The sequence below is a fragment of the Columba livia genome, chromosome 18, assembly GCF_036013475.1.
Source record: "Columba livia isolate bColLiv1 breed racing homer chromosome 18, bColLiv1.pat.W.v2, whole genome shotgun sequence".
In the NCBI taxonomy this organism is placed as follows: Eukaryota; Metazoa; Chordata; class Aves; order Columbiformes; family Columbidae; genus Columba; species Columba livia.
The window spans coordinates 9,286,372-9,296,671 of NC_088619.1; the positions used below are offsets into that span (position 1 = coordinate 9,286,372).

A 10,300-nucleotide genomic window follows, 5' to 3' on the forward strand; every position below is an offset into this window, starting at 1 on the left:
CCCAGTGTGACCCGGTGTGGCACAGGCGTGTGCCCGCACACAGCCCTTCGCCTGCCCTCGCCAGGGCCTTCCCAGTTCCAACCCCAGCGTTTCCCTTGTCCCAGTGCTTTCTCACCTCTCTGCCTCCTCCGTTGTGATCTTCTTCTCGGCTGCCTGCAGCGCGGCAGCCAGGGTGGAGTTGGTCTGTTCCAGCCGCTGCTGGGCCAGCGCGGCCCCCGGGGCAGCTGCCAAAGGCTTCGCCGACGCTTTGCTGCCCGTCTCCAGCGTCAGCGAGCTGGGACCGGCCAGGGACCCGATCACATCTGGCACCGCCTCAGTGGCCACCCAGGGAGCAACGGTGTGGCGGGAGGGCTGCAGGACCTGCTGGTAGATTGTCTTGGGCCCGGAGAAGACAAGCTTGGTGGATGCCACAGAGGTGTGCTTGGCGGGGACGTCTGTGAAGGAAGGGGACTCGTGGCACGTGGTGGCACACGTCCTCCTCACCTCCCGTACCGGCCCAGCCGGGCAGGAGGGAGACTCAGGCTCCACCACTGCCTTGGGGACACCCCCAAAAGCCCCCGTACCTGGCGCAGGTGTCCTCACCACAGTGGTGCTGAGCAGCTCCACAGGGCTGGGGGCTTTGGTGGGGCTTGGTGCCTTCTTGATCCCCTTCTCCAGCGACAAGATGCTTTTCTCTATCTCGGCAATCCTGAACTCCATGCTGTCATCGTCAAACGCATCCCCGGCCAGCCCGGCCCGTGGCACCGGTGTCGGCACGGCGGGGCCCACGATGCTCACCGCTTGTGCCTGTGCGTACTGGGGCGCGGGGCTGGCCCCCGCCTCGGCCTGCCCCGCCATGCTGAACGCCTTCAGCACCGCCTGCAGCGGCTCCCGCTCCTTGAAGCGGGGCCGGCGCTTCACCGTGTCCGACTCGGTGAGGTTGAACTCCAGCACAGGCGGCTCCTTGGCAGCAGCGGGCACCGCTGGCTCCTTCCCTGCAGAGCAGGGGGGCTCTGCCGGCTGGGAACCAGGCTCTGTGTCCATCGCAGCCACGTCAGCCTTGGGGTGCCCAGCGGGCTTTGGCCGCTGTTTAATGGTTAAGTTGCCTTCTTCTGCAAAGGGGATGCACTCGCTGGAGCTGTTCTGGGAGGATGAGGAGGAGACCCCTGGTTTGGCCTCCTCCTCCGTGTCCGAGCAGGCGTCCTCCCGCCCATCCTGCGCAGCCTCCGTCATGGGAGCACTGGGCTCGCTGAGTGTCCGTCTCCGTGGCTTGCTGCTCTCAAAGGGGTCCCTGCTGGTGTCAGAAAGCGCGGTGCTGCTGGCATCATAGCCTTTGTCAGACTCATCGTCCACGTCTGCCCTGGAGAGTCGGTCCTGAGCCACGTGCAGCGGTTTTGGGGCCAGGAGGGGCTTGGGTGGACTTGCCCCTGATGTCCCGTCCAGAGCAGCTGCCAGGCTCTTCACTGTCCTGACACAACCAGCATCACCAGGGCCAGCACCCCCGTCAGCCACGTCCTGGGGGGCTGCGGGCTGCTGCCGGGGGTCGGGGGGCTGATCGCCATCCGCCTCGGCGGCGAGGGCGCTGGACACGGAGCTGAGGCGCTTGGGCGGCGGTGGCGGAGGGCCCTTGCGCTTGGCACGGATGGCGAAGGACTGGCTGCGGGTCACCTTGGTGTCCGTCTGCAGACAGGCCCGTGGCATCTGGCTGCGGCCCGGCCGCCGCGTCAGGGTGGCGTAGGAGCCCAGGGTGCTGGTGGGCGCCCCCTCCTCCTCCTCGTGCTCCCCGTCCGACAGCGCATAGCGGTTCAGGCTGTGCGATCGCTTCTTGTACTTGAAGCCTTCGCCCCCGTTGTGCTGCTCCCCGGCCGTGGGCTGCGGTACGGTGGGCGGCTCTGCGGGGCCGCACTGGCTGTGCAGGTAGGAGAAGGCTTTTTGGGCCGATGTCTGCAGGCTGCTCTTCTGCCTGGGGGAGACGGAGGGATAGGGATGCGCCAGGGTCTTGGGCTGCTCCGCTCCCAGGTGGGCTGGGGCTGTAGGTGATTTCAAGGAGACGTGTGGGTACATGAAGACGTATGGGGCCGTCGCCTTGCTGGGGGTCTGGGGAGAGGTACAGGGGGTGACCGTTGGTGTCCCGGCACTTTTCTGAGCCACCGGCCGGGTGTGCTGATCCGTGCCCTCGGGCAGGTTCCTCTCCTTGAGAGGGCTGCTCCCACCGTTGGTGTAGCCATTCAAGCCATTCAGCCCCTCAGGGGAGACCAGTTTCCCATAGGGCTCAGGGCTGGGCCGTGCCGGCAGGCTGGCCGGGCTCTCCTTGCTGCGGGGCGGCGCGCAGGACTGGCCGCTGCTGCTGCTGCTCTCCCCGCTGCCCAGGCTCTCCTGCGAGGGGCTGGAGAGGCGCCGGGACAGCACGTTGTCCTGTGAGTGCCCTGAGCCCCGGGACCGCACCCCGATGCTCTCCTGGCTCCGTGACATCCCCTGGCTGCTCTTGATGCCAAGTGTCTCGTGGCAGCTGTTGGACATGGCCGTCTGGAGCTCGTAGCTGAGCTCGCTGTCCTGGAAGGTTGTCATTTTGGGGGTGTGTGGGGACTGGCACTCCCCGTTCTCCAGAGACTCGATGGTGACAATGTCCAGGGCACCAGGGACTTTGCGTCTTGCCAGAGTTGCTTCGGCTTGGTTGAGGCTTTTGCGGAGGTCCCTGAGCTTCTTGACAGCCAACATGATCTTCTTCTGGTGACCTGCAGGAAGGTTTCAACAGGAAAGGGGCATTAGGTCGGCTCCAGCCCCCAAAACCTTTGTTTGATGGCCATGGTCACATCACCAACCAGGGCAAAGGCCTCCAGGTTATCCAAACCCTGCCTACAGCAGGAGAAAAACTATGCCTGGTGTCCACCTGGCTCGGCCCGCTCCAGCCTGCCACAAACCACCCTTTCTGCGTGCTCAGGACATGCCTGCACCTCCCAGACGAAGGGAGGTCAGGGTGTGGGGACCTGGGTGGGAAACTCGGCTACCTTGGGCCACCCCAGCATGGTGGCATGGACTCACCCAGCTTGTTGATGCCGATCTCTTGCAGATCCTCCCACGTCAGGTCCGTCACGATGGTGATGGAGTCGTAGCCATTGTTCACCAGCTTTTTGTGGTACTGGGGCAACCCAATGGCACTGAGCCAGTCCATCAGGTCAGCCTGTGAAGAACATGAAGACGTTGCCGTGAGCAGTGAGGGATGGGCAGCACCTTCAACCTTTCTCTGGCCAGGAGACGGCATTTTTGGAGTCTCTCTGACTGCATTAACACAGGCTGTTGCAGCATGTATTTACCTAGAGTCTGCCCCTGCCCTGTCCTGGGTTAATAATACAGGTCAGAGAAAAGACCTGGGCAAAAGAGGGTGCTGGACCAGAGCCCCGGTGCCGGGGACTCACCGGGATGTAGTTGGGCAGCCACTCGGCGATGCTGAGCTGCCCGATCTCGGTGGAGATCTTTTTCCTGTGGCCTGGCTTGGTCACGCCGATGGCCGTCAGATCCTAATGCGAACAGAGCACGGCTGTGGTCACTAGTGGTACGGGGAGCACGGGGCAGGGGGTACCCGCTGCGGGCAGCTTCGGGGGTGCTGGCCGTGGGGTGAAGGACCGTCCTTACCTCCGGGGTCATGCGGCTGATGGTGGGGACATCGTAGCCGGCATTGAGGAAGTTGGCAGTGTACGACTCCAGCTGGAACTCGCTCAGCCAGTTGTAAATTGCTTCTGCGTCCTGGGGAGCGGACAGGGCAAAGAGCAGCCCGTGACGGGGGCTGCAGGGGCTGGAAGGACCTGGCTGCTCCAGGCAAGATGACAGGATCTCTTTAGGCAATCCCACCCATCCCCAGTGTCCTCAAGACCTAGTCCCCTGTGTCCCCAGTGCAGTGAGAGCTGGGCTGAGTGCCCCAAACGCGGCTCTCCCGCCAGGTCCCCAGTTAACCCAGTTACCTTCCCCTCTAGGAGCTGCTCAGGCCGCAAGAACTGGTGGGAGAAGACCCTGTCTCCAGGGGGGCAGCTGCCGGGGGTCTGGTGGCCCTGTGGTCCTGGCAGAGAGAAGAACCGTCACGGGGGCACTTGAGCAGCAAGAAGCCCCCAGGGCTGGGAAGGACAGCTGTCCCCAAGGCCCCACGGAGTTGTGACATCCCTCACCTGCCGTGGAGGTCAACTGCCCATTGCGCAACTCCGATCCCAAAAGGTGTTGCTGGAGGTCGTCACCGGTGGAAGGCAGCGGCTGCGGAGAGGAGGAGTGAGCGAAGGGACCCCTGCTCTGGGAACAAGCCCTGTCACACCCCCAGGAGCAGAGTGGGGTCCCTGTGCTTGGCACAGCTTCACCCAGTGACAAGCTGGCCACCAGCAAGAGATCTGGGCAGGATTTGGCCCAGGGCTCTTTTTCTCCTCTCAGATGACACAGGACACAGTGGAGATGCTGTGTCATGCCAACCACAGCCTCCAATTCCACTCAAAAGAGCCAGTTGTGCTATGGGGGGGCAACTGGGGACCCCCCAAGAGCATCCCCCTGCTAGGTCCTGGCAGCAAATAGGTGTTTGGTGGAGCATGCTTGGCTCCTGCAAGCCCCCTCTTTTGCTGGGGCTCCATCTCCAGCCCAGGGCAGACCTGGGGGAGCAGCTCGGGGGGAGCGGGCGCTGGCACCTACCCTGACGTTCTCGATGAGGATGCTGGTGCTCTGCCCGTTAGTGCCCTCAGTGCTCTGGCCGCTGCCAGCGCTGCGGATGCTGCCGATGCTGCCTTCGCTGCCCACGCTGTTCCTGTCTCCTGCTGCTGGGGACAGGTAGGGGGATGTCAGCTATGCCCCAGGGCTGACACAGGGCACAGAGGTCCCTGGCAGGGCACAGCAATGCCAGTAAAAACCAGTCTCCCACATAATCCCTCCAGCCACAGACGACACATCACTCCCTCCACCTTCTGGCATGCACAACACAGACAGGGTGACAGGGGCTCGCAGGGGACGCATGAAGGGGACATGGGGACATGGCCTGGCCAAGGACACAAGGAGGAAAGGGGCTGCTCTATGGGCTCCGCTAAACTCCCTTTCCCTGCAGCTGCTCCCTCTTGTGTGGCTGTTTCCCTGCCAGGAGGTGGAAGGAGAGTCTCCCCCCATGTCCCCCAGCATGGGCAGGGCTGGGGACCCTTCTCCCTCCCCAGCTGCACCCCTGACCTGAGCTGTCAGGGCCCGGGGCCGTCCGGGTTAGGGTGAGGTGGCCATAGGGCGCTGGGACGCTCGGGGCTGCCTGGTGAGGACACTCATCGGGGAGGAGCTGCGGCCCGACGGGGGAACCCTGGCGCTGGTGCGCGGGTGCCACGCGGGGGACAACCATGCCTGCATTCAAAGACAAAACACACGTGGTCAGAGCTCGTGCAGGACGCAGGGCCAGGGTGGGGGAAGCTCAGCCTCAAGCCCCAAACTGCCACCCCACCGAGGACACAACCCCCTGTGCCCAACCTGCGTCCTTCTCCCCACTCACTAGCCAGGGCTGTGGGGACCTGTGCTACAGGAGGTGCTGGGAAGGCTGGGATGGTTTCACACAGGGGACTGTCCCCGGTGTGCCCAGGACAGCCACAGACCTGTTCGCTTGCTGATGACTTCGGCGATGGAGGGGGGAAAGTACCCAACCCGATCAGTGCCTTTCTGAGCATCGTGGATGTGTCCCTTCCACCGCCCGTCCGGGTGCTGCTCCAGGACCTGCCACGGGGACGAGAGGGACGGGGTTGGTACCGGGGTTGGTACCGGGGGCTGTGGTGGCGCACAGGGACGGGGAGCAGGGAGCAGCCTCACCGTGATGACGTCTCCTGCCCGGACGTTGAGAGCAGTTGGATCATGTAGGTTCCAAAAATCCTTCAAAGCTCGGACCTTCAGGATTCCTGATGCCTCTGAAGACAAGGGATGGAGGGAAGAAAGGAGGTGCCAGAGCACAGGGAAGAAAGAAAGCAGTTTGGGGAAGGCAGAAGGAGAAAACAAGAGCAAGGAAAGGGGAGAAAAGAACATTAATACTACAGGAAGGACTTGATCCCTGGACATTACCCACACGGAGCACGAGGGCATGTCTAAGTCTGATGAGATTGGGATGCTGATGTTCACAGAGGCTGGTTTAGGCTGTTCACGAGCACTGGGAGCCCCGGGCAGATCCCATGAAGAAGAAGCCCCTCTCAGCACCTGGCCATGCACCAACCCCACCTCACCTCTCAGCAGCTGCTTGATGTCCTTGCTGGCATGCGAGGTGGTGAACTGGTTCACGATGTCCAACGCTGTCTGGTTGTAGGTGTTCCTGATGTTCACGTCGACGCCACCCTGCCCAGGGGGGGACGTGATCAGGACCGGACCCCGCAGCTGCCACCGGACCCAAAGGGACGGAGGGACCGAGGGGAAGGGGGTGATGGCTGAGCCCCAAGAGCTTGTCCCCCCGTGCAGCCCTGTCCCCACCGCACTCACCTCCAGCAACAACCGCACCACCTCAGTTTTGCCGTAGAGCGCGGCCTCGTGCAGGGCCGTGCCTGTCTTTGTCTGCTTGTTGATCTCAATCCCGGCCTTGAGCAGCTGCCTGGTAGGACGGAGGGAGAGGCATCAACAAGAGGACAGGGACATCAGGGCCGGGTGATCAGCTGCTTTGTGATGGGAAGGGGAAAACCCCCTTGCACCACTGAGGCTTTGGGGACATGGGACCCAAGCCTGCAGCAGGCAGGTAGGTTTGGGAGGAAGCAGGACTGAAGCCATGATGGGTTTTTTGGGGACGGGGCAGTGTCCTGGGCTGGCGGGGGGTTACCTGATGATCTCCTTGTGCCCGTTCTTGGCTGCCAGGTGCAGCGGGGTGGTGTAGTTGGGGTCAGTCGCATCCTTGGACTGTCCCTCCAGGAGGGCGACGCACAGATGGCTGTTGAGCAGCAGCTGGGCCACCTGCACAGGGCTCAGGGGTGAGCAGGGGGTGCAGGTACCCCCACCCGCACCCTCCCAGCGACGCGCTCACCCTCGGGACCAGCCCTCTGCTCCCCATCCCGCCGCCCCAATCCATCCACAGCCTCAGGGTTTGGCCGGAGCTTGGAGGGGCCACACTGTCGCGAGGGGCCATAAAAGGTCACAATAGCCAGAAATAGTCTTTCCATAATCAGACTTTTCAGACCAAGCCCTAAAAATCTCCAGTCTCTCCAAGCCCAGAGTGACTCTCAGCATCTCAGGGCAGCCCAGACGCACAGAGGAGTTATTTTTACTGCCCTGTTTATAGCTGCAGACACTATAGATACTCCAAAAATGGGAATATGCCCCTGGTCCCCTCCTCAGTGGGGCACGGGACAGTCTGGCTGGCCATGTTCCAGCCCAGCAGTGTGGTGCTGGCTGGTCTGGGGTCTCCAGAGCATGGGGTGGCCCTGTCCCCGCTAGCCGTGCCAGGGACCTTGAGTAGCCGAGTGGGGCCAGGCGCTCAGGGCTTGCGGGGATTAGCCAGCTCAGCCTCACTGTGCTTAAACGGGAGCAAAGCCAGGGTGAGCGGGGGAAGGCTGTGGGAACCGGGAGCGAGGACTCCTGGCTTCTCTCCCAGCCCGATGCTGCCCTGCCGCGAGGTCGAGAGCAAATCCCGCAGCTCCTGGGTTCAGGATCCACAGGAGGAGGCAGGTGCTGCCTGCTGGGCTCACAGGCTGGGGGGAGAGTGGATGGAGCTGGACCCAGCACTTTGCTCCTGGAGGAGCCACCAGCTCCAGAGCCAGCCCTGGAGAAGTGCCCAGTGCAGGGCAGAGCCCACTGTGCTCACCTTCAGCCGCCCGAACTCACAGGCCAGGTCCAGGGGGGTTTTCTTCGCCTTGTTGATGAGGCAGGGGTTGGACTGGTGCTGGAGCAGCATCTCCGACTGCAGAGGAGCAACATGGTACATGGGGCTCAGCAGCATCCCGCGCTCCCACCTTCCTTCTGCGCACCCGAGAGAGACCCAGGAGGGCGTGTGGGTGTCTCTGGGCTCTCACTTACCACCTCGTAGTGGCCATACTGAGCCGAGAGGTGCAGCGGGATCTGCCCGTCCAGCGAGGCCATGTTGACGGAGGCGGCAGCGCGCAGCAGCACCCGCACCGGCTCCACACGTCCCTGCCAGGCCGCGTAGTGCAGGGGACGCATCCCTGCGGGGGAACGGGGCTCAGCAGGGCTGGGTGAGGCCCCTGGCCTCACTCGGAGGGCCGTGGTGGGGGTCACCCCTTACCATTGCTGTCCTTGATGTCGACGGTGGCCTGGGCCTCCAGCAGCAGCGAGATGAGGTCCAGGCTGCCGCCCAGGGCTGCGTGATGCAGCGCCGAGAACCTGGGACACAAGGAAAGGGTCAGTCCACCCCCCGTCCCCAATGTGCTGTCCCTACAGCCCCCACCTGCACAGGGATACAGGCTGAGGGCTGGGACAGTCACCAGCTGCTCACAGCTACATCCCTCCTGACTCCCAGTGCCTCAGTTTGCCCATAGCAAAGCAGAGATAAATCCCTCTGTGCTGTCCATGTCCCAGGGCTCAGCGAGGGACACAGGGATGTGGCCCCCGAGACCCCAGCGAGAGGCGTCCCTCAGCCCTGCCCTGTGCAGGGACAAGCTGTTGGGATGCAGAGGAGCATCTCGCCGCCCTGCAGCACAGTCAGGCAGCCCGAGGCCATGCTGCTCACACGGTCCAGCAAATGCACCGGCCCTGCGGCGACTCCTGGCCCCTCCGCCAGCCACCCCCTCCCCGTGCCAGCAGGGATGCCGGGAGCCCACGGCACAGCGTGGGAGGCTGTGGGTAATGAAAGAGCCCTGTGTCTTGGGGCTGTGAAAGGGGCTTGTCTGCTCGGTGCTCCCCCCATGCTGTCACGTGAAGGGCCACGGCTGAGCAAGGGGTCCCCGTGCTGCCAAGGATTGGCCCGTGTGCCGCTCCGAGAGGCACAGGGTTCTCCAGATGGTGCCCACCCGGGGCTCCAATGGGCTTGGTGGTGTCCCAGCCCCGTGCCAGGGACACAACCCGGCTGGCATGGCTCTTCTCCCAACCTGTAGTCCCATGGCACCCCCAAATCCCTGCACGGCACCTCTGGGCATTGCAGGAGGGACCCTAACCCCAGCAGAGAGGGCTGCTCCCTCCTTCAGTGCATCCACCATGTCCCTGAGCCCATGCCCAAACCTCTGTCTCAAAGTGAGAATGTGGGGGGTATGAAATCCTGCCAAGACAACCCTGCGGGGTCCCTGTGCCCGCCCCAGCGTTTCTGCACCGCACGCAAGGCGCTGCCTCGCCGAGGTGGCTGCCAGCAGCACGACTCACCCACGAGGGTACACGCTGCTCCCCGTGCACTGCTCCCACCTCCCCACCATCCCCCTCCCCTGCCCCAGCGAACCCCAACGTGCCGCCTGGCTGTTAACATCCCAAATGTTAACATGGCCCTGTGAGGGGGAACAGATCCTTTATCCCAGTTCCCATCAGCAGCCCTCCTGGAGCTGCCCAAGCACAAGCCCTGTGCCTTATCAGAATCAGATCGTTGCTTCTATTATGACATTTTTTTTCTATTAAGCTCCATCTGCACAGTATTATTTTAAGACAGAGCCATCCTGCACATTTTCAACCCCCTACTGGCCTGTTAGGACTTATCACAGACACCTCCTCCTACAGAGTCCTCGGAAAGAAAACATGTAGAAATTAGGTACAACAACAGTACATAAAACAATGCTAATAACTCATAGGTCAGAGTTAATTCAATAAGAATAACACGCTTATTTATTTTATGGGCCTTTGTGGTTTCTTTAACTCTCAGTACCCAGCTCATTAAGTGCTTGGATTTTGGAAGTGATGAGCTGCACAAATATGCTGTGGTCACTTGACAACCTCATCTTCTCTTTTTCTAACCCCCACCCAAAAGAAGGGATTTTGTTCTTGGGATGTTAAACAGACGCAAGCACGTGCAGATGCTGTGGCTGGCTGGGTGCTTGGGGCTTTACCCACCACACAGGACACGCTGTGCTCCCTTTTCACCCCCAGCCCCATGGAGGGGGACGCAGAAGAGCTTTACAAAGGATTTTGCAGGAGGATCAAGTGCAACCCTCAGCTCAGACCCAGGCAGGCACCGGCTGTGCCTCTGCAGGGTCTGTCCTGCCTTTGGGACACTGTTGTGCTCTCTGGGGCTCAGCAGCTGTCCTCAAAAGCTTTGTGACACCCTGAGCTACAGAACCGACTGGATATTGGGGAAAACAACCCGCCTGCGCTGGCAGCAGCACCCAGCACCCTGCCCGGGGATCACTCACCCGTCTGCATCCTGGTAGTTCACGTTCAGGCGCTTGGCAGCTCCCAGGAGCTCTGCGGAGAGGAGGTGAAG

The 10,300-nt window shown here is 62.3% G+C and overlaps 1 protein-coding gene across 10 annotated transcripts in view; it reads right to left on the reverse strand.

Annotated features, from left to right (window-relative positions):
- Positions 1-10,300, reverse strand: part of CASKIN2 (CASK interacting protein 2) — a 77,589-nt gene that overhangs the window by 2,463 nt on the left and 64,826 nt on the right. For 5 of the 10 annotated variants that reach the window (XM_065034028.1, XM_065034027.1, XM_065034026.1 and 2 more), the window contains 17 exons: positions 10,230-10,281; positions 8,186-8,283; positions 7,960-8,105; positions 7,748-7,843; positions 6,770-6,900; positions 6,439-6,547; positions 6,189-6,297; positions 5,785-5,879; positions 5,574-5,691; positions 5,167-5,328; positions 4,645-4,769; positions 4,140-4,221; positions 3,939-4,033; positions 3,613-3,723; positions 3,396-3,497; positions 3,022-3,160; positions 116-2,714 (listed from right to left, as the gene is read on the reverse strand). In XM_065034028.1, coding sequence (XP_064890100.1) covers positions 116-2,714; positions 3,022-3,160; positions 3,396-3,497; positions 3,613-3,723; positions 3,939-4,033; positions 4,140-4,221; positions 4,645-4,769; positions 5,167-5,328; positions 5,574-5,691; positions 5,785-5,879; positions 6,189-6,297; positions 6,439-6,547; positions 6,770-6,900; positions 7,748-7,843; positions 7,960-8,105; positions 8,186-8,283; positions 10,230-10,281 — 4,369 coding nt within the window. The remainder of the gene's footprint in view (positions 1-115; positions 2,715-3,021; positions 3,161-3,395; positions 3,498-3,612; positions 3,724-3,938; positions 4,034-4,139; positions 4,222-4,644; positions 4,770-5,166; positions 5,329-5,573; positions 5,692-5,784; positions 5,880-6,188; positions 6,298-6,438; positions 6,548-6,769; positions 6,901-7,747; positions 7,844-7,959; positions 8,106-8,185; positions 8,284-10,229; positions 10,282-10,300) is intronic. The other 5 variants (XM_065034033.1, XM_065034031.1, XM_065034030.1 and 2 more) reach the window with 5 other exon arrangements.